Source organism: Sceloporus undulatus, chromosome 4 (genome assembly GCF_019175285.1).
Source record: "Sceloporus undulatus isolate JIND9_A2432 ecotype Alabama chromosome 4, SceUnd_v1.1, whole genome shotgun sequence".
Lineage (NCBI taxonomy): Eukaryota > Metazoa > Chordata > Lepidosauria > Squamata > Phrynosomatidae > Sceloporus > Sceloporus undulatus.
The window spans coordinates 131,178,581-131,199,819 of record NC_056525.1 but is presented as its reverse complement, the minus strand read 5'-3'; the positions used below and the strand labels follow the sequence as shown (position 1 = coordinate 131,199,819).

Genomic DNA, 21,239 nt, shown 5'->3' with positions numbered 1-21,239 from the left:
GACTGATGCAGTGACTAAGGATGGCATCTCTCCTCTGAATGCCTGTCTTGGGGCGGTAATGCACTGAATGAGGGAAAACCAACTCAAGCTGAATCCAGGTAAGACGGAGGTACTCGTTATAGGAAACCCAAGCCCTGGTATGGAATTATGTCAGCCAGTTCTGGATAGGGTCACACTTCCCCTGAAAAACTCTGTCCGCAGCTTGGGGGTGCTCCTCGACTCATCGCTTCACCTGACGGCTCAGGTGGATGCAACAGTCAGGAGCACTTGCTATCAGCTTCGGCTGATATGCCAGCTGCGCCCCTTCCTGGAGCAGGGAGACGTTGAAACAGTAGTACATGTGCCGATCACCTCTCGATTGGACTTCTGTAATGCACTCTGCATGGGGCTACCCTTGTGCCAAGTTCAGAAACTTCAACTTGTACAAAATATGGCAGGCTGGTTTATTACAGGTTCTCGTAATGCTTACGTAACACCGGTTTTGAAATCCCTTCACTGGCTGCCAATTAGTTTCCGGGCAAGGTAAAAGGGGTTGGTGATTACCTTTAAAGCCCTACATAGCTTGGGTCCAGAATACTTAAGGGATCACCTTCTTCCGTACTGTCCATCCCGCACTCTAAGGTCCTCAGGAAAGAATCTACTTCAGCCAATAAAATCTAGGCTAACTTGAGTCACCCAGAGGGCCTTTTCCATCGCAGCTCCGAAGCTATGGAACGACCTGTCGAAGGAGATCCGCAACATTTCTACTCTTACAGCCATTAAGAAGGCTCTTAAGACGGATCTCTTCCGGCAGGCCTTCCCTACCTAATTCTTCTCCCCATTTACTGTGACTTACGTCACTCTGTCCAATGAGAAGAATTAAATTAAAATTAATAAAAATTATATTCTTAGCTCAAGAAGAAAAGTCCTCCCTCCATCCCAACTGTCATCATCTGACTTGGGTGGGAGTGAAAAACACAGGCCCAATTTCCATCAGGCCTAACTGTAAATTACTGTAACTAACGTCGCTCTCTTGTATTGTATTGTATTGTATTGTACAGTATTGTATTTATTTTTTGTATTTTATTTTATTGTATTCTCAACATTTTTATTGTTGTAACCCGTCCGGATTCCTTGTGATTGGGCGGGCTATAAATAACTTGTTGTTGTTGTTGTTGTTGTTATTATTATTATTATTATTATTATTACTGCCATAACATAGAATAAGATGAAAGATTTTCTACAAAGGGGTAGTCAACTGCCCATGTAAAGTGACAGCTTGCTGAACATCTAAGGAATGGAGAGCATGTGTTAAGTGTGTAGCTGGATATGGGTAGAATATAGGGAGTTCTAATTACTGTGACAAGTGAACAGTGGATACTACCTTTGGCAGGAGTGAAATATCAGATTGAAGAAAGACACGCTCAAGATGGAAGGGTAAGAGCATAAGGCAACCAGTTCCTGGCCCTCCTTCCTGATGTAATAGCCACCAGAAAGGCCACTTTGACAAAAGATGAAGCTCACATGAAACAGTCTTAAAGACTTGGGAGTGCCTCTAGATTTGATAGTTCTGATTAGAAATCTGTATTTCATACAATTGACAAGTGGGTCAGGCAAGGCCGCATATTATCACCCTACTTGTTCAACTTGTATGCAGAAAATAACATACTAAGAGCATCTTTAGACTTGGAAGGAGACAGAATAAAGATAGGAAGAAGCAACAGCAATAATCTAGGATATGAGGATAGCATTATACTAGCGGAAAACATCATGGACTTGCAACAATTACTAAGGACAGTCAAGGAAGAAAGTGCAAAGGCAGGCTTATTGCTGAACATAAAGAAAACAAAAATAATGACTACAGAAGATCTACATAAATTCAACCTAGAAGACTGTACACAAGATGGCTAGACTCAATTAGGGGGCTCATGGGCCTGAATCTACAAAACCTAATCAGAGCAGTGGAGGATAAAGGATCTTGGTGATGTTTCATACACAGCGTCACCATGGGGTGAGTTCAATTCGAGGGCAGCTAACAACAACAACCAGAGATAGATGGGCCAGACTGGGTTTTTTTCAGCATGCCCATTGGGAGCTGTATAAAAAAATGTGTTTTTGGAAGGCGAGTTCAGAGATGTTAAACAAGCCTCCCATAACATGCCTTAATATTGGAGGTACAATCCTTCTTGCATGGGATGTTTTGAAGGTTCTGCAGGTTCTTGCACAAGCATCACTCTTACACAAAGAAGTTAATTGGAATGGCCAGTTAACAGAAAATTTCTGTTTGCAGTGAAGGCACTTCTTGAAGAGGCCCATGGAGGCCATAAATTCCCAAACGGGCAGGAAGAAAGAACATCCAAGCTAACTAAGAAAGGAAAACATGTAAAATACTGGAAAGATCCTAAAGAGAAACACAAAAGGAATGGCTAAAGGACAAGAATCTCTCATGACAGTTCAAGACTCCAAAGGGAGTTCCAGATATTGTTGTTAATGTGGGAAATAAAAAGTAACAGACTGGCCATCAGCACAGAATACACATGCAAATCACTCCTGCATTCCCAGGCTCACACAGTATATATACACCCAACTTTTTCCAGGCAAAGCATTCTCTGAAGATGCCAGCCACAGATGCTGGTGAAACATCAGGAAGAAAATTTTCTAGAACATGGCCACATAGCCTGAAAAACCCACAAAAAACCATCGATGCTGGCCATGAAAGCCTTTGACTTCACACCTCTCAACCGTCTCTTCTCCAGGCTAAACATCCCCAGCTCTCTAAGTCGTTCCTCACAGTGCATAGTTTCCAGACCCTTCACCATTTTAGTCGCCTTCCTTTGGACATGCTCCGGTTTCTCAACATCCTTTTTGAATTGTGGTGCCGAGAACTGGACACAATATTCCAGGTGGGGCCTGACCAAAGCAAAATACAGCCGCACCATTTCTTCTCTTGACCTAGACACTATACTTTTATTGATGCAGCCTAAAATTGCATTGGCCTTTTTAGCTGCCTCATCACACTCTTGACTCTTGTTTAATTTGTAGTCTACTTGGACTCCTAGATCCCTTTCACATGTAGTCTCCTTAAGCCAGGTATCCCCCATCCTATATCTGTGCATTTAGTTTTTCTGCCCTAAGTGCAGTACCTTACATTTTTCTGTGTTGAATATCATTTTGTTAGCTTTGGCCCAGCTATCCAATTTATTCAGGTCATTTTGAATTTTGATCCTGTCCTCTGGAGTGTTAGCTCTGGAGTGTTAGGAAGTTAACTCTTCCTAATTTGGTGTCATCTGCAAATTTGATAAGTATGCCCCTAATTCTGTCATCCAAGTCATTGATAAAGATGTTGAATAGCACTGGACCCAAAACAGAACCCTGTGGCACCCCACTGGTCACTTCTCCCCAGGATGAAAAGGAGCCATTGTTGAGCACCCTTTGGGTTTGGCCGGTCAACCAATTACAAATCCATGTAACAGTTACCTTGTCTAGCCCACATTGTTTCCAAGAATGTCATAGGGAAACTTGTCAAAGGCCTTGTCAAAATTTGTGTGGACTGTACCTTCAGTCTCATGGAGAACTCACAGGAGAGGGTTGGGGCTCCCACCTAAAGAACTGCTCAGCTCTAGACGTTTCTGACATTTAGCTGCACATGTTCTAGATGACCAATTTGTGTGAGTCAGAGACCACGAAGAAGAATAAATAGTTACACATTTTGTGTTCTTCTTAAAATCAGGTTAATAGATTGGATAAGCTAAAATGCCATCTAATAATTTCTGAATGAGAAAAAATTTGTTGAGTAGAAAAAAGTAGTAACTACTTCAGTTACAGCAGAAACTCCCTTAGAAGCAAAATAAAATCAAAGATAAATATTACATTTACCACACAAAGATAACAGCATAGAAATAATGACAAAACAGGATGCATACATAATCAAGGCAGATAATTGTGGCTCTCTTAAGGTGTTCTTGAACTTCTACTCCCATAATTCCTATTATGTGGCTGAGACTGCTGTAGGACCAAAACATATGTGGATACACAGTTGCTCTCTCAGTAAACGTACCTGTTTTTCTGCTACGCGTGAAGTATTCTGAAGTTTTATTATAGTTTTATTAAAAGCCTTCTGCATTTCTTCCATTTGTTTTCGATATCTACAAAATAATTTAGACAAACTCTTAAGAGTACACCCACTTTTCATCTATAACCAATCTGTTTTTCTCATATCACTGCTATGTACCAGGAAGGTTAAGAAAGGCATAAATCTGGTCTTTTTTATGCCATACTTAAAGGAGAGGTAGGAGGCTTTCCCAAACAATTATCCGATTAATTTTTCTGACTATGGTGCTGTCCTGAATATGTACCTTTGTACAGTACTCTGAAGTAACATTCAATCTTGCCTACTGTAATATGGCTGAGCTTCCCAACTTTCACACTTAGGTTGCCTTTGGTTAAATTTGGGGGGAAAGTGGCATATTAAATAAATAAATAAATAAAACATCTCAAAGAACATTTGCAATGGGCTATACTTCAGTGTGCATATTGAGACTCTACTATTCTGGACACATTTTGTTGATACAGGTTGTGTCTCCCTTATACAAAATGTTCCAAAATTGTTAACCTTTTAAGCACTGAAGTGACAGGACAAAAGCAGAGGCAGAAGCAAACCCCACACATTCTTCAGGTGGGAAGGTGGGAAAAGGCGCAGCTGAGTTTGCAGGCAAAGTCTGCACAAATGGTGACTGCTGTGGCTGCGTCTCCACTGCCAACCCGCCAAGTGAACGGAGGTCCACAGCAGGATGCAGCTGTAGCAGCTGCTGATAACCATCTCTAGCCTTGGCCTAGAGTAGAGCCCCATAACAAAAAATAGCCTTCCTCAGCTCTCTATCCCCTTCACCCTCTGGCTCCCAGTCACTGCCTTTCCAACCTTCAGCAGATGGAAAACCAGTAATAGCAGCCAATTCTGGCAGTGATGGTGGGGCTGCTTTCTCCTGCTCTCCCTCTCCTGAGTGCACCCAGCCACCCAGCTTCTGCAGGATGAGTGTGCAGCTCTGGGAGCATTCTGCAACTCCTGCCCATTCTGCAACAACAATGGCACCTCCAACTTCCTGAGGACAAAATGAGCAAGTGTCTGGAGAAGGAGGCACCCATCTCCCACAAGCAGTGGTTCATGACCACTAATGTCTGGGCTGGGGAAGTGCACAGGACCAGCCATGGTACTGGGGAGGGGGAGTTGCAGCAATTGCACTATTGTAGCCATAGTTGCTGCCACCACTTCGTTGTCTGTTGGTATGGTACTTTGCTGCTTCATCTGTAGCAGAAGAATCAGTAAAAGCGAAGAATTGAAGCTGCAAGTTTAGTCCCTTCACAATGGCAAGCAGCCCTTCTTCTTGTTCCAACAGCACTAGGAGCCAGTGCATAAGGTGCAGGAGGTGAATGACGAGGAAGAAGGGATGCTTGATGTGGCGGGACTTGACTCACAGCTTCAGATCTTTGCCCTGGCTGATACCACTACTGCAGATGAAGCAGTAAAGCATCACGCCAGCAGGTAAGTAAGAGGAGGCAGTGGCTGTGGCTAGTACAACCACTACTGCCACCTCCCCTCTCCAGCATCATGACTAATCCTGTATGCTTGCCCACCCTACATGGGCATGATGGTAGCTATGAGCTGTTGCTTACATCTCTTTCTCTGGACATTCACTTCATGTTGCCCAAGGTGGAGCCGTAAACAGCGCCTTCATGTTTGGGGAGGGGGGAGACAGGAACACTTGTGGGCACTCTGCTGAATTACAAATACAAGAATACTTGTATTCCAAAATACAGCAAATTCCAAATTCCAAACCCTTCTAGTCCTAAGCATTTTGGATAAGGGATACTCAACCTGTATAAGCTTTTATAGGCTTTCTGTTTATGGTCCTTCCTGTTTCCTTCCTCCAAAGATTCTACCTCTATACTTATTGTCCATTATTTCCATTAAGACCTTTCCGAATCTATTATGTTGTAGTATAGGCAAAATATGCTGTTTAGTTTCAAAGATGATTTTCTCCATCAACTTTTTAAATGAATCTGAATATAAGACCTCCATACCTTTGACTGAGTTCTTCTAAGTAACGGCTGCTGAGAGACATATTTACTTCCAGGGCTTTAATACGATTGTTCAATCTCATAAACACAGACTCTTTTTGGTTTGATCCATGAACAAGATTTCCATTTCCATAAGCCAAATCTGTGGAATTCTGCAGCTCAGCATAAAAGTCTGTAGCAGTTCGTGGCAAACCACCAGAAACAGGAATAGAAAGAAATGTTTCCTCAACTGTCTGCTCATCATCTTTTATTTCCAAAGATGACTCTACCTGAGATGCCACTTGCTTTTCCACATCTAAAGAGCTAATTTTTGTTTCTCCTTCATAGTTTTCTGTGGCAACTGTACATTCAGGATGTGGAACAGCCTCTATTAATTTTGAAATAATTTCAGCAGAGGTTTTTTCTTCTGTGCTCACTTCATGGAATTCAGTTACAATACTGGTTGTAGATGGTTTTTCTGTAACAGACCCTACAACTCCATCTTCTTCTCCATGGATTTCCTCTTGGGAAGGTATCTCTGAGCTTTCCAATGCAATTTCATGTCTTCCAGGCTCTGAGGACAACTCTATTGTAGAAAGTGGCTTGACTCTTGTTGTAACATCCAAGAGAATGGACTGAGATACAGTTTGTGGGTGACTAGGCTCCAGTTCAAAAGTATCCTCAGTCTGATTAATAATGGCCTCATTCAGCAGACTGCTTGAGACACCTATAACAGTTTCTGATGGTTCTGCAATTAAGGCATCTAGTTTCTCTGAGGAATGTTCATGTACCAAAACATCCACTGATTTGGTTGGGACTAGCTGGGCTTGCCAAGTAGCAGCAGAATCATATTTTTTCCAAGTGCTGTCACTTTTGCTGTGGTGGCGATGAAGCATCGCTATTGTTGAACACCACTTGAACACATATTCTGAAAAGCTAGAAATACAACAGACTGTCACCAGATCATAGCAATACATTTGTGTTTCAGACTCAAACCATAGTATTTCTTCTTCTTGTTCATCACTTGGCAGTAGGGTCACTGTTGACTGACTTGATTCCTCTTCATATTCATGGACTAGCTGAACAATTGGGCTCTCTTTTGTTATATTGAAGACTAACACCTCCTTTTCAGTCTGTGGTATGTCTGAAGTAGCAAGCCTACAAACACAGTTTGAAAATCAGATATCAAGATGTGCACAGCACAGTGTTTAAAAACAGCTTTAATAGTCAGTGTATTAAAAGTCAAATGATGGCCAGTGTTTTAAATCAAGATTTTTTAAAACTATAGACACTGAAAGTTATCTCTGAATTAGGCAACTGTTCTGTAACAATGCAATTTCTATTGTAAAACTGCTCATAACTGCTCTGCAAAAAGGACTTACTAGGCAAAGAAGAATTAAAGTTTCTCATGTATAAAGCAAAAGAAACATAATGCTAAGATAGGACTTAATACTTCTTTAGGATTGCATTTGGGGGAGTACAAGAAAGGCTGGCTGGAATTGATGTGCTATGTCTGGGATGGAAATAAGGAAGGGTGGAAAAGCTAGGAGTCAGGATGAAGTCAACATGAGGGATGAAATGGGGACTTTATACTTTCTTCTTTAAACTTGATGGTTTTTTTCTCTGATTAAAATTTACTGTAAACAACTACAAGATTGTTGCATTGGGCAAGTTAAAAATTCAACAAATACATGTCACTTACTCTAAGGAAGGAACAGCGGTTGGTTCTGGTAGTTTGGGTGCCATCGTGGAAGTGGCAGTAGTATTTTCAGAGACGTTCTTATTTCCTATCAAAAATACATATAAATTTAAAGATGCTGAAATCATATAATAGGATTGTCTGTGGCTACAAAGGATAAGAAGAGGAATGAATGGCCTATAAATGCATCTTGATTTTAAAAAGGAACTCTTACTTAAAGATAAAAATTTGTATACCATACTTATCTATTCTTATGGTGACTTCTTGAAGTGGAGGAGAAAGAAAGAGATTTCCCCACAGCTCCCAAACTAACTCCTGAATCTGAAAACAAATTCCTCACTCCCACTTAACACAATGTGTTACAAACCCGACTCCGCCAACACTATAGGTTTTCACCAATAAAAACAAAAATATATGGAATGAGGACAAAAAAGAACAACTCTCCAGCATGGTGTAGTAGTTTGAGCACTGGGCTATGACTCTGGAGACCAGGGTTCGCATCCTGGCTTGGCCATGAAACCTACAGTAGAATTGGGCAAGTCACACTTTCTCAGCTTCAGAGGATGGCAATGGCAACCCCCCTCTGAAGAAACCTGCCAAAAAACCCTATAATAAGCCTTAGGGTCACTTAAGTGGGAAATGACTTAAAGGCAAGCAACAACAACAAGAACAAAGTTCCATCAAAATCTAGCTTCTTGAAGTTTAAATCCATGAGATTTACTCCCTTTGGGGTAGCAGAAAAACAAGTTATGGAAAAACATTTCAGGTATTTAGAAAGTGTTATCATGTCAACTCCATCGGGTCTAGCCTGAAAAGAAGAAGACCCTCCCTCTATCAACCACCATCTAGAGGGAGAGATGGGCAGGCCAACTCCAGGTCTTGCCTGAAAAAGAAGAAAGGCCCTCCCTCCATCTGCCATGGCAAGGGAGAGGTGGTTTGCTGGACTTTCCCCCTTCCATTCCCTTCTCCTTTTGTGTCTTGTCTTTTTAGATTGTAAGCCTGAGGGCAGGGAAATATCTAATTTAAAATAATGTAAGCCGCTCTGATAGACTTTTGGCTGAAGAGCGGGGTATAAATACTGTAAATAAATAAAATAATAAATAAAAATGTCCCTACCCCAATCTTTGTTTTTTTCTAGTCAAACATATTCATTAACTTCAATCTTTCCTCACGGGACTTCTTTCCCAGACTGCTGACTATCCTTGCTGCTCTGCTCTGAATGGATTCCAATTTATCAACTTTGTTCTTGAAATGCACCCCAAATTGGACACAGTATTCCAGGTAAGCCTGGAATAATGCAGAATAAATACAAACTACATTGTGGCTTAATACTCAAAAATATTATTGCAACCGAAAATTAACAATTTCTGCAGCCACATTACACCCCACACATGCTCAGTGGAGTTCAGATAAATTTAATATGGCTTCTGTCTACATAGTTTTGCATTGATCATGTATCTATTTGGAATTTATTCCTAGTTTCTGACATATTTTGAAGCGTTAGAGCCAGAATGGTGTAGTAATGGTTTGAGCAGTGATCTATGGCTCTGCAGACCAGGGTTCAAATCTCTGCTCAGCTATGGAGTTTTTTTTCTTCCCCTTTCACCAGCCTCCACCTTTCTTATAATTTCCATTTTTGTTCCCAAACTTAGGGCTGAGACAGATGGCCCAAAAGCGGCGTGGCTGCGGCGATTTTACAGTTAGGGACTGCACACCAACTGCACAGTCCCTAATCCTAGAACGTGCTGGCGGCGGCATCATGGCAGCATCCCATCCACATGGGCGCCACCATGATGATGGCGCGACACAGGCGTGACGTCTCCGTGCCGTCCCAGCCCACCTATGGCATCCTGGCAGTGCCGCAGAAAGAAACGCCAAAATGCAAGGTTGGCTGTAGCACCAGCCCTGCCGGGATGCTCTGGGCACCCAAGGCACCAGGTCACCCCTTTTCCAGGCCAAAGAGAAGCCACATTTTGCCACTTCTCTTTGGCCTGGAAAAATGCCAGATTGGGGCCACAGGGGCTGCCAGTGAGGCTGCCCTGGCCCCAATCTAGCGCAAACAAGAATGACTGCAGGCCACCCCTTTGGGGTGGTCTGTACCAGGCCATATATGCCTTTTCTAACATGCTAAGGGATACCGGTGAAGCAGGCCTATCTGCCTTCCCCATTTTTCTCCATACTGTTGTTTATGCAATTCTACAATTCTATGAGTCTATACTCCATCAACACATCTGAAGAAGCCCACAGAAATCCCACGAAAGCTCATTTTAAAAAATAATCAGGTGTTGCAAGATTTCCCCCATCTTTTCTTTTTAACAGACTATATGTCCATCCCTTTGGAAACCTGTAATGTGAAAAATATGGAGGATATTTTTATTTTAACAGGAAGCCAAATCCCCTGATTTTTTGGATGCTTTTAAAACATCAACAATGAAGCAATTTACAATGAAGCAAGAGATACTCTAAATGGGAAACATACGAAAAATACTTATAATTTATATTTGTCCCATAATAATATCAAATTTGTATTTAGACACTTCATGCATACCTCCACAGAAATGGAGAAATGACTTGGATTTAGTAGTAGTTAGAACAGTCATTTTGCTCGCCTCTTGAATTCTAGACAGAACTTTACTGTTAATCAAATAAGCAAAGTGAAATTCAGATTCATCACTTCAAAACCCCAAAGTCAACCTAACAGCAATTCTACTCAATCTACAAATAAGAAAATACCACCTGTGTGTTTTAGTGGTTGTGCTCAGGATTTGCAACTTCATCCCAAGGGCAGCTAATCCCACTCCTTCTCTTAATGATTTTCCATTGGATCCATAGGATTTTCAAAACATGTCTTTTAAATAAAACTGTTTAATCATAAATGGCCACTCCCTTTTTGAACTGGTTTTAATAGTTATGACTGAATTATTTGATGGCAGTTTGTATTTTAGAAGAAAAATGGCAACTTTCACAAAACAAAACAGAATTTTTAAATTTCGTAAGTAGGCTAGTAGTTTAAATAAGTGAATACATATTGTAAAAGATATTTATATAGCACTCACTATACAGAAGAAGAAAGAAAGCTAAACATGAGCTAAGGAACTGCAACCACCAAAAGTAATTAAAATAGTTTATTCCAAAAACAGCCATTAATTTACCTTGTTCCACAGAGCCTTCTTCTGTTTTTGCTCCAAGGATATTAGCAGCAATATTCACCATATTTAAAATGGCATCTTTAAAAGTATCAAAGAATATGAATTGAAAAATCTTGCAGAAAACCTGACATTCCCCAAGTTGTTCTTCCCACAGTTCTTAATGGCTTACTGTTGGCATGCAGCTCCCCAATTTATCAGCAGTAGTGCAAATATACAGCTTTAGGACAAACCCAAAATATAGATTTTGGTAAAGAATGTGGCCAAGACACAGTTGTACTTATTTAATAACCAGTATCAACTAAAACTGGTGGCCCAGTGGTTAAATGCCTGTACTGCAGCCATTCACTCAAGACCACAAGGTTGCAAGTTCAAGACCAGCAAAAGGGCCCAAGCTCGACTCAGGGTTGCATCCTTCCGAGGTCGCTAAAATGAGTACCCAGACTGTTGGGGGCAAATTAGCTTACTTGCTAATTAGCTTACTTGCTGTTCACCGCTATGATCTTTGGAATAGCGGTATATAAATAAAAAACAAAAAACAAACAAAAAATACAATTACTATTCAAAATTTATTAAGTTTGTTTAGAGCCAAGAAAATAAAAATCTTCACTCAATAGGTTCAAACAGGTCCTTTTAACAAGATCCACTGATTAAAACAGAACCTGAAAACTAATTACTGGTACTATTTATCATTTTAATAGTAATATCTTTTACAGTTGCAGACAGTACCTTATATGGAAAAAAGCTCCAAATACTATCCCATTTATTTTGGGCACTCTGTGCTCCAAGCTCAGCAATCTTAATGATTATTTTATAAATCTCAGAGGCCAATCCCTTAGTTCTGTTGAAACAATGTCTCAAAGGTTGAAACAGGGTGGACCTGTATCCTTATATAACCCAGAGTTAAACATGAGGATTTGAAATTTGTTCATCCAGCTAGGTATATATTATTCCAATTTTTCTGCTTGTGGTCCTCTGATATTGGCCTACCATTTATAAACAGATATCTAAGCCTATATACCCCTTTTTCTTTCCAAATGACATGTTAGTTAAATTTATCACCTTCCTGAAAATTAGAGTGTATTAAGAAGAGACAGAGAAGAGACTGCGGTGAAGCAAACATTTTGTCAAAGTATATGATACCCTGAATATCCCAAATAGAAAGGGATTTTCAATCTTCAATTTTTATTTTATTTTTTTAAACCGGTAAATCTGAATCTCTGCATATTAGCTCAATAAGGATTTCCATGCTAAAGCAAATAACTGAGGTGAAAGAGGGCATCCCCATCCAGTACCACACAGGACAGTAAAAATCTTTGATAAAAAATACATTGCAAGGGAACCCATGTAGAGTTTCTATATATTCACATGGCCTCATATTCATGCATCTAGAAAGACCAATGCAACCAGAGTGTTATTCCTCTTTGCAAAATGTACTGTTTAAAGTTCACCCAGTTTCTTCTAGGGATAAAATCAAATTGATCAGGGTGTATAAACTGATTTATAAAAACATGACAGTTGCCCCCCGTTTTCATAGAGGATCTGTTCTGGCCCCCCCTGAAAACGGAGGCTCGCACATATTCAAGCCTCATAGGTTTGAATGGGGCATGCCCCTGAATGCGTATGCCAGTTGTACACACCATTAGAAATAGTGCAAGTCACCCCTCTGCAGATATTCGAGGTTGCGGATCTCAAATCCGCGAGTTAAGAGGGACAACTGTATTAGTAATTATAGCTGTAAACTTTTTACAGTCTTGGTTTAATAATGTAATTTGTTTGTAGGAAGTTACTAACTCTGAGTTATCCTTAGATTTGGGTATAGCTACAAGCCAAGAAAGCTTCCAAGATTCTGGATCTGTATCTCCCTTAAGTATTCCGTTATATAACTCATTTAAATATGGAAGCCATTCCAAGCTGATTTTTTTATAGAAGCTGGCCATAAAGCCACCATACCTAGTCTTTTGTCATTTTCTCCTGTTCCCTTATCTGTTGGAGTTCCCCAGGGCTCTGTTCTGGGTCCCCTTCTGTTTTCTCTCTACACACTGTCCTTAGGAAAACTCATCAGCTCTTTTGGTTTTTCCTACCATCTGTATGCCGATGACACCCAGCTGTATCTTTCTGCCCCTGACTTTTCGCCAAGGCTTGAACAGCAAGTCTCATCTTGCCTTACAGCTGTCTCGCAGTGGATGCGCCATCGGCGTTTGAAGCTCAACATGTCCAAGACGGAGCTCCTTGTCTTTCCTCCTAAGCCCAACCTTCAACACTCCTTTTCTGTCTCTGTGGACAACATTTCCATTCAACCAGTCCAGCAAGCCCGCAGTCTTGGCTTTATCTTTGACTCTTCTCTGTCGTGTATCCTGCCAGCGATTGATGGAAAAAACCAGGTCATCAGGGGCCTTAACATTGGTGTTTACTGGAGGATTTTTTGAGGAGGAAGCCCACAGTCCTGTTTCAGTGATTACTTAAGACTTATCAGTATGGACACTGACGGAACTGCTGCAGTCACCTGCAACACTTGTGGGATGTTTGCCTTCTTGCCTACAGATGTGGAAGTTCCAAGTTGGTAGCATTCTTGGAGGAAAAAGTCCAGCAGCTAGAGTCCAGAGTGGCTACATTTCAGCACATTAGGGAGCAAGAGGATTTCCTGGACAGAACGGGACGAATGGTCTTGAATGGGGACCACACAGAGGAAGTTGCTGGGGTGGAGGAGATCACTTCACATACGCAGGAGGCAGACAGCTGGAGGTATGTCACACAGAGATCTAGGCCAACAAGGAATTGTTCTGGGAGCTTGCAGCTAGAGAATGGATTTGAAGCTCTTTCCATTATCAAGGAGGACGAGGAACAGCACCATGGACAGACTTCAGGGACAGAGCAGGGGAGCCTGAGAGTTCCACCAGAGGGAACAGTTGCTGCTAAGCCTTGGAGCAGGCGTGTGGTGGGGAACTCCTTGCTGTGGGGGTACAGAAGCAGTGATTTGTAGGCCTGACAAGATGTCTTGAGAGGTGTGTTGTCTCCCTGGGGCAAAGATCCGTGATGTGACAGAGAGTCTGACAAGACTGGTCAAGCCTACTGACCAATACCCCTTCCTTTTGGTCCATGTGTGAACCAATGATACTGCAAGACACAGCCTTCAGAACATCAGAAGGGATTATGAGGCTCTCAGTAGGAAGCTGAAAGAAGTGGATGCACAAGCTGTCATCTCGTCTCTTCTGTCAGTTGAAGGGCATGGTCCAAGAAGGGAGAGGAAAATAGTGGATGTAAACAACTGGCTCCACAGATGGTGCTGCCGAGAACGATTTGGCTTCTTTGATCATGGGCTGCGGTTCCATGAGGGGGGACTTATAGCAACGGAAGGGTTGCATCTCACGGCAGTTGGAAGAAATGTTTTTGCCAACAGTCTCAAGAACTTGATCAGGAGGGCTTTAAACTGAGTTACGTGCTGGAGTGAGGCAATATTATGGAAGGCAAAAAGGATGGAGAAAATAGTCAAACTTACATAGAGGAAACAAGATAAATAGTGCAAGGACCCAACAGTGTGAGGCAAATAAACTTGCATAGGCAGCAAGTAAAGAGAACCCATGGTCTGCGATGTCTCTACACTAATGCACAAAGCATGGGAAATAAGCAAGATGAACTTGAACTCCTAGTACAACAAGGCAAATATGAAATAATAGGCATCACTGAAACCTGGTGGGATGAGTCTCATAACTGGAATGTAGAAATAGAGGAATATAACCTTTTTAAGAGAAATAGGCCAAACAGGAAAAGAGGAAGAATAGCACTATATGTCAAAGATATTTACACCAGTGAAGAGATCCAGGACATCAATCCTGGAAGCCAGGTGGAGAGCATCTAGATAAAAATTAAAGGGGAGGGAAACTACAAGGATGTTATGGTGGGAGTCTATTACAGACCCTCAAGTCAGATGGAGGAAGTTGATGACGCCTTTCTAGAACAGATGACTACACACTCAGAAAGGAGGGATGTAGTATTGATGGGTGACTTCAATTATCCTGATATTTGCTGAAATTCAAACTCGGCCAAATCCTCAAAGTCTAGCAAATTCCTCATATGCCTCAAAGACAATTACATTTTACAAAAGGTGGAAGAGGCAACAAGGGGGTCAGCTATTTTGGATTTGATCCTAACCAACAAGGATGACTTGGTTAATGGGGTGCAAGTGGTGGGATCATTAGGTGGAAGTGACCATGTTCTCCTGGAGTTTGTTATACAGTGGAAAGGAGAAGCCAAGCATTCTATTTAGGAGGGCTGATTTCAGTAAAATTAGAGAAATACTGGGGGTGATACCATGGTCAGGAATACTAAAAGAGAAGGGAGTTCATAACAGATGGGAGTTTCTCAAAAGAGAGATACTGAAGGGACCATTTCTGCTTTGGTCAGGCCTCACCTGGAATATTGTACAGTGGTACCCCGGGATACGAATGCGCCGGGTTACGAATTTTTCGGGATACGAAAAAATCCCATAGGGATTTATTGCTTCGGCTTACGAAGGTTTCTTCGGGTTACGAAAAAACCGCGGCGCTATTTTCCGCCACCGGAGGGCAGCAGAGAGCTATTTTTCCATTAGCGCCTATGGGAATTCGGCTTACGAAGGTATTTCGGGTTACGAAATTAACCGCGGAACGAATTAATTTCGTAACCCAGGGTACCACTGTATCCAGTTCTGGGCAGCACAACTCAAAAAGGACATTGAGAAACTGGAGCTTGTCCAAAGGAGGGCGACTAAAATGGTGAAGGGTCTGGAAACCATGTCCTATGAGGAACGACTTAAGGAGCTGGGGATGTTTAGCCTGGAGAAGAGAAGGTTAAGAGGTGATATGATAGCCCTGTTTAAATATTTGAAGGGATGTCATATTGAGGAGGGAACAAGCTTGTTTTCTGCTGCTCCAAAGAACAGGACCCAGAACAATGGATGCAAAGTACAGGGAAAGAGATTCCACCTCAACATTAGGAGGAACTTCCTGACAGTAAGGGCTATTTGACAGTGCAACACACTCCCTCTGGAGTGTGGTGAAGTCTCCTTCCTTGGAGATCTTTGAACAGAGGCTGGATGGCCATCTGTCGGGGATGCTTTGATTGATGATATTTCCCTCATGATTCATGAGTTCGTTTAGGACTCACTCTGTGGATTCCCACAATATCTTCCTTTGTAATCCCTAAATCTGGGCATAAACTCTGGTTCCATTTCATCACTCTTGCTTCTCCTGTTTGTCCAGTCTCTCTCTCAGGTCATTTCTTTCCTTCTGCATTTCAGAGTATTTGGACAATCTCAGGTCAAGTCAAAAGCTTTGCTTCTTTTTTTTTTTTACTTGTCTGATAGTTGCTTTTAATTCCTCCATTTTTCTTTTACTGGTGCCAAGGCTGCAATTAAATCTGCTCTTAAATCTTTTCTAATCCTAAGAAGTGTTATATGTCCTCATTAAGTTCCCTAGACAGTTTGTTTTTACCGCCTCCTCCCTGCTTCTTCTTACCAGCTGCCATGTTTATTTAAGATAAGATGAAAGAGAGTGTGTGTGCTTGGAACATTGGGAAGTGACTGTCTGAGAGTCTGAAAAAGTGTTTGAAAACTGGTGGGTGAGACAGGAGTAGCAGTTAGCATGGGAATTGTGAGTGTGGTTGTAGGGGTGGAAGTTAGAAAGAATAAATAGGAACTATTTGTTGTATTAGTTAGATGATGAAGGTGGATTCAGAGTTTATTCCTTGAATACATTCATTCCGCTGATATACTACTATTCAGTGCATTGTTAGTTTCTCCTTTTCATTATTTTTGTGAGAAGTTGAGAGACATATTAAGCTTACAGCAACTTACTTGTGGCAGAACCAAGAAGATTTTTTGAAGGTTTTTCTTCTCCTACAGAAGGATAATCCAGAGGATAATCTGTTCAAAATTTAAGGGAAACATATTCTTATAAATCTTAAATCTCCTTATTTGAAAGACATTTGAAAACAATCTGATCCAGGTCTGTCTGCTTAGAGTCAGAGTGGACTAGAAAAAAATGGTGCTGAATCAAAATCTTCTACTGTATTATGTAAACAGTCCCTCTATTAAACATGAAAAAGGCAAAATAAAATAAACATAACACTGAACTGAGGTTAGAGATTGAAGGAGGAAGTGTTCTAGTATGCAAACGGATATAGTAGCACCATTGAGACTAACTGAAAGAAGGAAGCAGGCAGCATGAGCTTTTGTATACTTGTAATCCAGCAATCCCAGCTGGTTTCAGGCACACAGAATGCTGTACACCCTTTTCAGCTGCCTTGTCTTTTTTCCCTTCTTTTCTCACTAGCCAGGCAAGCTGGCCTCTGTGTGCCTGAAACTGGGAAAGGATTGCTGGATTACTTTTTGACAACCCGCTTCCACACACTTCCTCTCCCCACCACCTGATTTGGAGCGATTATTCTCAATGGTTTTCCATGAAGCCTGAGCTGCTGGAGGGGCGGGAGGAGAGGGAGAGTGTGAAATCAGGTCATCAAAAAGTAACCCAGCAACCCCAACTGGCTTCAGGCATGTAAAGAGCTTTGCACCCTTTTAAATAGCTTTGATTTTTTCACCCCTCATTTCTCCCTAGCCAGGCAGGCTGGCCTCCCCATGCCTAAAACTGGTTTGCTGGAATGCTTTTTGATGACCCACTTCCATGCTCCCACCCACCCAGCAGCTCAAAGTCCCTGGAGAACTGTTGACAGTGATGACCCCAGAGAGGAGAGGGAGTATGGAAGTGGGTTGTCAAAAAGCAATCCAGCAACCCCATCAGGTACACAGAGGTCAGCCTGCCTAGCTGGGGAGAAATAAAAAGTGAAAGAACAGCCCACAGAGCAACAGGCTTCAAGAGCTGGTAGGCACTGCTGCTCCACCCTCCCCAAGCCCCTTGTGTGAATGTGCACATAACAGCATTGTGCTTGGGGAGAGCAGAGCACCAGAAATGGCAATCACCAATCATCTCCTAAATTTGGCTGCTGTGTGCTCAGCAGCAATCACTCATCCTCCTTCCTCACAAAGTGCAGGATTGTTCTTTTAATGCACATGCAGTGGTCCTATGCTTTAGGAGGGGGTCTAGCCATGGGATCTAGCCACCTGGTGCACATTCTTTGTACCTCCCCCTCCAGGGAGCCTCCCAGCTGCCCATTTTGCAAGCCTGAGGAGCCCTCCTAGGAGGTAACCTTGTCCGCACCTCCACATTTGTGTTTGTTTTTTTCACTTTTGTGGGTGTCCTAAGTCCCAAATCCCTGTGAACTTGGAGGGCTGATTGTATATTTATTCATATACTATGCTGAGCAGGAGGAGGTGACATCTACATGTAGATGTAAAGGAGTCACAAGGCTAAAAAGTTTGAGAACCAATGGACTAGAGGAAATGTGGCCTGATGGGATGGCCACTCTAGATCTATTAAATCCAGTATTTGTCTCATTTTTCACCTTCCTCAGAGAATTTTCAATGTAATCTCAAAAATTAAATCATCCCCTCACCCCAAGTCTCACCATTCTTCTTGGGATACCAGGCCTGCACTAAAGAATTTGTAATAGCTATGACCTTTGGCCTATGCATTGTGATAGAACTGCCTCTTTCATGCAACTTAAAAACAGGGCTATACCCAAAGGAGCCCCTGTTCACATCAATAACATTCTGTCCCTTCCCCAACTGTGGGTTTCTAGCCATTTTTCGGTGAAGGCAGGTTAAAAAAAATGCAGGCAATATTCTGCAGCACTTCTCTTTAAACTATACTTGTTTGGCATAGCACAAAGGTACTGCAATATTTGGCAGATGTTAGTACCACTTTTTGTAATATTTTAGTAACATTTGGAATTTTGTAACATTTCAGTAATATTTAATATAATTCAATCGCTTGAAACAACTTGTCATACTACCAGCATTTATGTTTTGGCTACTTTACAATTCACACTATGAACCTCCTTGTTATAGCTGTAGGTCTATTTAGAGATCAAAATATTAATAGTGCAGTATGTTTGAGCAGAATAACAATATATAGAAAGATATATGAGCCTCTGTGGACTCAATTGTACTGGATCATTTTGAGTCTGTAAGTACTGAGGAAGTGGACAAGATCCTTAGAAGCGTTAGGAACAACTTGCTCTCTCGATCCTCTGTCCCTCGTGGTTAGCGGCTCGGGGGAGGGGCGGCGGTTGTTAACTATTCTGCTTGCCACCGCTAATTAATGCATCATAAGGGTGTTTTCCATCCAGCTTAAAATTGGCCATAGTAAAACCGCTGCTAAAAAAGCCCTCCCTAGACCCCCTGATGCATAATAATTATCGGCCTGTTTCACTGCTACCCTTCTTGGGGAAGGTGATCGAGAGGGCAGTTGCAGTCCAGCTTCAATCGGTCTTGGAAGACACTGATTTTCTAGACCCATTTCAAACCGGGTTCCAGGCGGGCTATGGAGTTGAGACTGCCATGGTCGCCCTGGTTGATGATCTCCGTCTGGGCATGGACAGGGGTAGTGTGTCCCTGTTAGTGCTCTTAGACATCTCAGCGGCTTTCGATACCATTGACCATGGTATCCTTCTGGAACGCCTGAGGGAGCTGGGAATCGGGGACACTGTACTCCAGTGGTTCCGTTCCTACCTCTCGGGTAGATTCCAGATGGTGCAGCTGGGGGACGTGTGCTCCGATAAGAGGGCACTTACATCTGGTGTCCCTCAAGGAGCCATTCTGTCCCCCATGCTATTCAACATTTACATGAAACCGCTGGGAGAGATCATCCGGAGACACGGGGCGTGGTGTTATCAGTACGCTGATGGCACCCAAATATGTTTCTCTGTGTCTCCGACTGATGCAGTGACCAGGGATGGCATCTCTCCTCTAAATGCTCGTCTGGAGTCGGTAATGGGTTGGATGAGGGAAAACAGACTCAGTTTGAATTCAGAGAAAACGGAGGTGCTCGTGATAGGCTCCCCTGGCCCGGGGATGGATGTTTGTCCACCTGTCCTGAATGGGGTCACGCTCCCCTTGAAGGACTCGGTTCGCAGTCTGGGGGTGCTCCTGGACTCGTCGCTCCACCTTACATCTCAGGTGGATGCGACGGTCAGGAGCACCTGTTATCAGCTTCAGCTGATATGCGAGCTGCGTCCCTACCTGGGCCGGGGGTGACCTTGAAACGGTGGTACATGCTCTGGTAACTTCTCGGACTTCTGTAATGTGCTCTACATGGGGCAACCCTTGTACCACTCCCGGAAGCTACAATTGGTTCAGAATATGGCAGCAAGACTGGTCACTGAATCTTCCAGGGCCAGTCACATAACCCCTGTGCTTAAAGATCTGCATTGGCTGCCCATTCGCTTCCGGGCGCAATACAAGGTGTTGGTTATTACCTATAAAGCCCTAAACGGCTTGGGCCCAGGGTACTTGGCGGACCGCCTCTCTCCATACAATCCGCCCCACACACTCAGGTCTGTCGGGAAGCAACTACTACGAGTTCCAGACGCAAAATACTCTACAACAACACAGAGAGCCTTTTCCATATCGGCCCCACAGCTCTGGAACTCGCTTCCCGGCGAGCTCCGCTCAGCCACCTCCCTCGACCTTTTCAGGAAGGGGCTAAAAACCTTCCTTTTCCAGCAGGCTTTCCCCTAATGTCCCAGTTGTAGCCCCTGCTCTCCCTTTACTGTTTGCATTCGTGCTAGATCGGATGTTATTAATTTGTATCTTTTAATATGTATTAATTGATGTGTTTTTTTGATGACTTTGTAACACTGTTTTTATATTGTAACCCGCCTTGATCTTTGGAAAGGCGGGCTATAAATAAAGATTTTATTATTATTATTTATTATAGATAGATAGATAGATAGGTAGGTAGGTAGGTTTCTAATCCTCCACCATGATTTTCTTCACAGTTCTCCTCATGTTTCTCTTTCTCCTCCTGCTCCATAGGTACTGTTGGATTCTTTGTTTAGCCAACTTGGTGAGAATTAGCAACTACCTAAGGGCTGTGAAGTCGAAGGCATTCATGGCCTGCATCCATAGTTTTTTGTGGGTTTTTCGAGCTGTGTGGCCATGTTCTAGAAGATTTTCTTCTTGATGTTTCGCCAGCATTTGTGGCTGGCATCTTCTGAAGATGCTAGCCACAGATGCTGGTGAAATGTCAGGAAGAAAATCTTCTAGAACATGGCCACATAGCCCGAAAAATTCATAAAAAAACTATAGTTGTCTAGTAATCCTGGAGAAATCACTGTGAGCAATTTGTTTTATCTTTTAGAAGAAAACAGAAAACGAAAAAAAAATTAACTGTTAAAAAAAAGAAGGAATTAATAGACAACATAAACTGAGGTGCATTAAAAAAGCATTTACTAATCAAGCTTCTCCCAAAGGCCAAACACAATAA

The 21,239-nt window shown here is 42.4% G+C and overlaps 1 protein-coding gene across 4 annotated transcripts in view; it reads right to left on the bottom strand.

Moving 5' to 3' along the window:
• The window catches only part of SUCO (SUN domain containing ossification factor), an 82,855-nt gene that overhangs the window by 9,595 nt on the left and 52,021 nt on the right, over positions 1–21,239 (bottom strand). For all 4 annotated transcript variants that reach the window (XM_042462142.1, XM_042462143.1, XM_042462144.1 and 1 more), the window contains 5 exons: positions 16,712–16,780; positions 10,885–10,959; positions 7,736–7,820; positions 6,058–7,191; positions 4,037–4,124 (listed from right to left, as the gene is read on the bottom strand). In XM_042462142.1, coding sequence (XP_042318076.1) covers positions 4,037–4,124; positions 6,058–7,191; positions 7,736–7,820; positions 10,885–10,959; positions 16,712–16,780 — 1,451 coding nt within the window. The remainder of the gene's footprint in view (positions 1–4,036; positions 4,125–6,057; positions 7,192–7,735; positions 7,821–10,884; positions 10,960–16,711; positions 16,781–21,239) is intronic.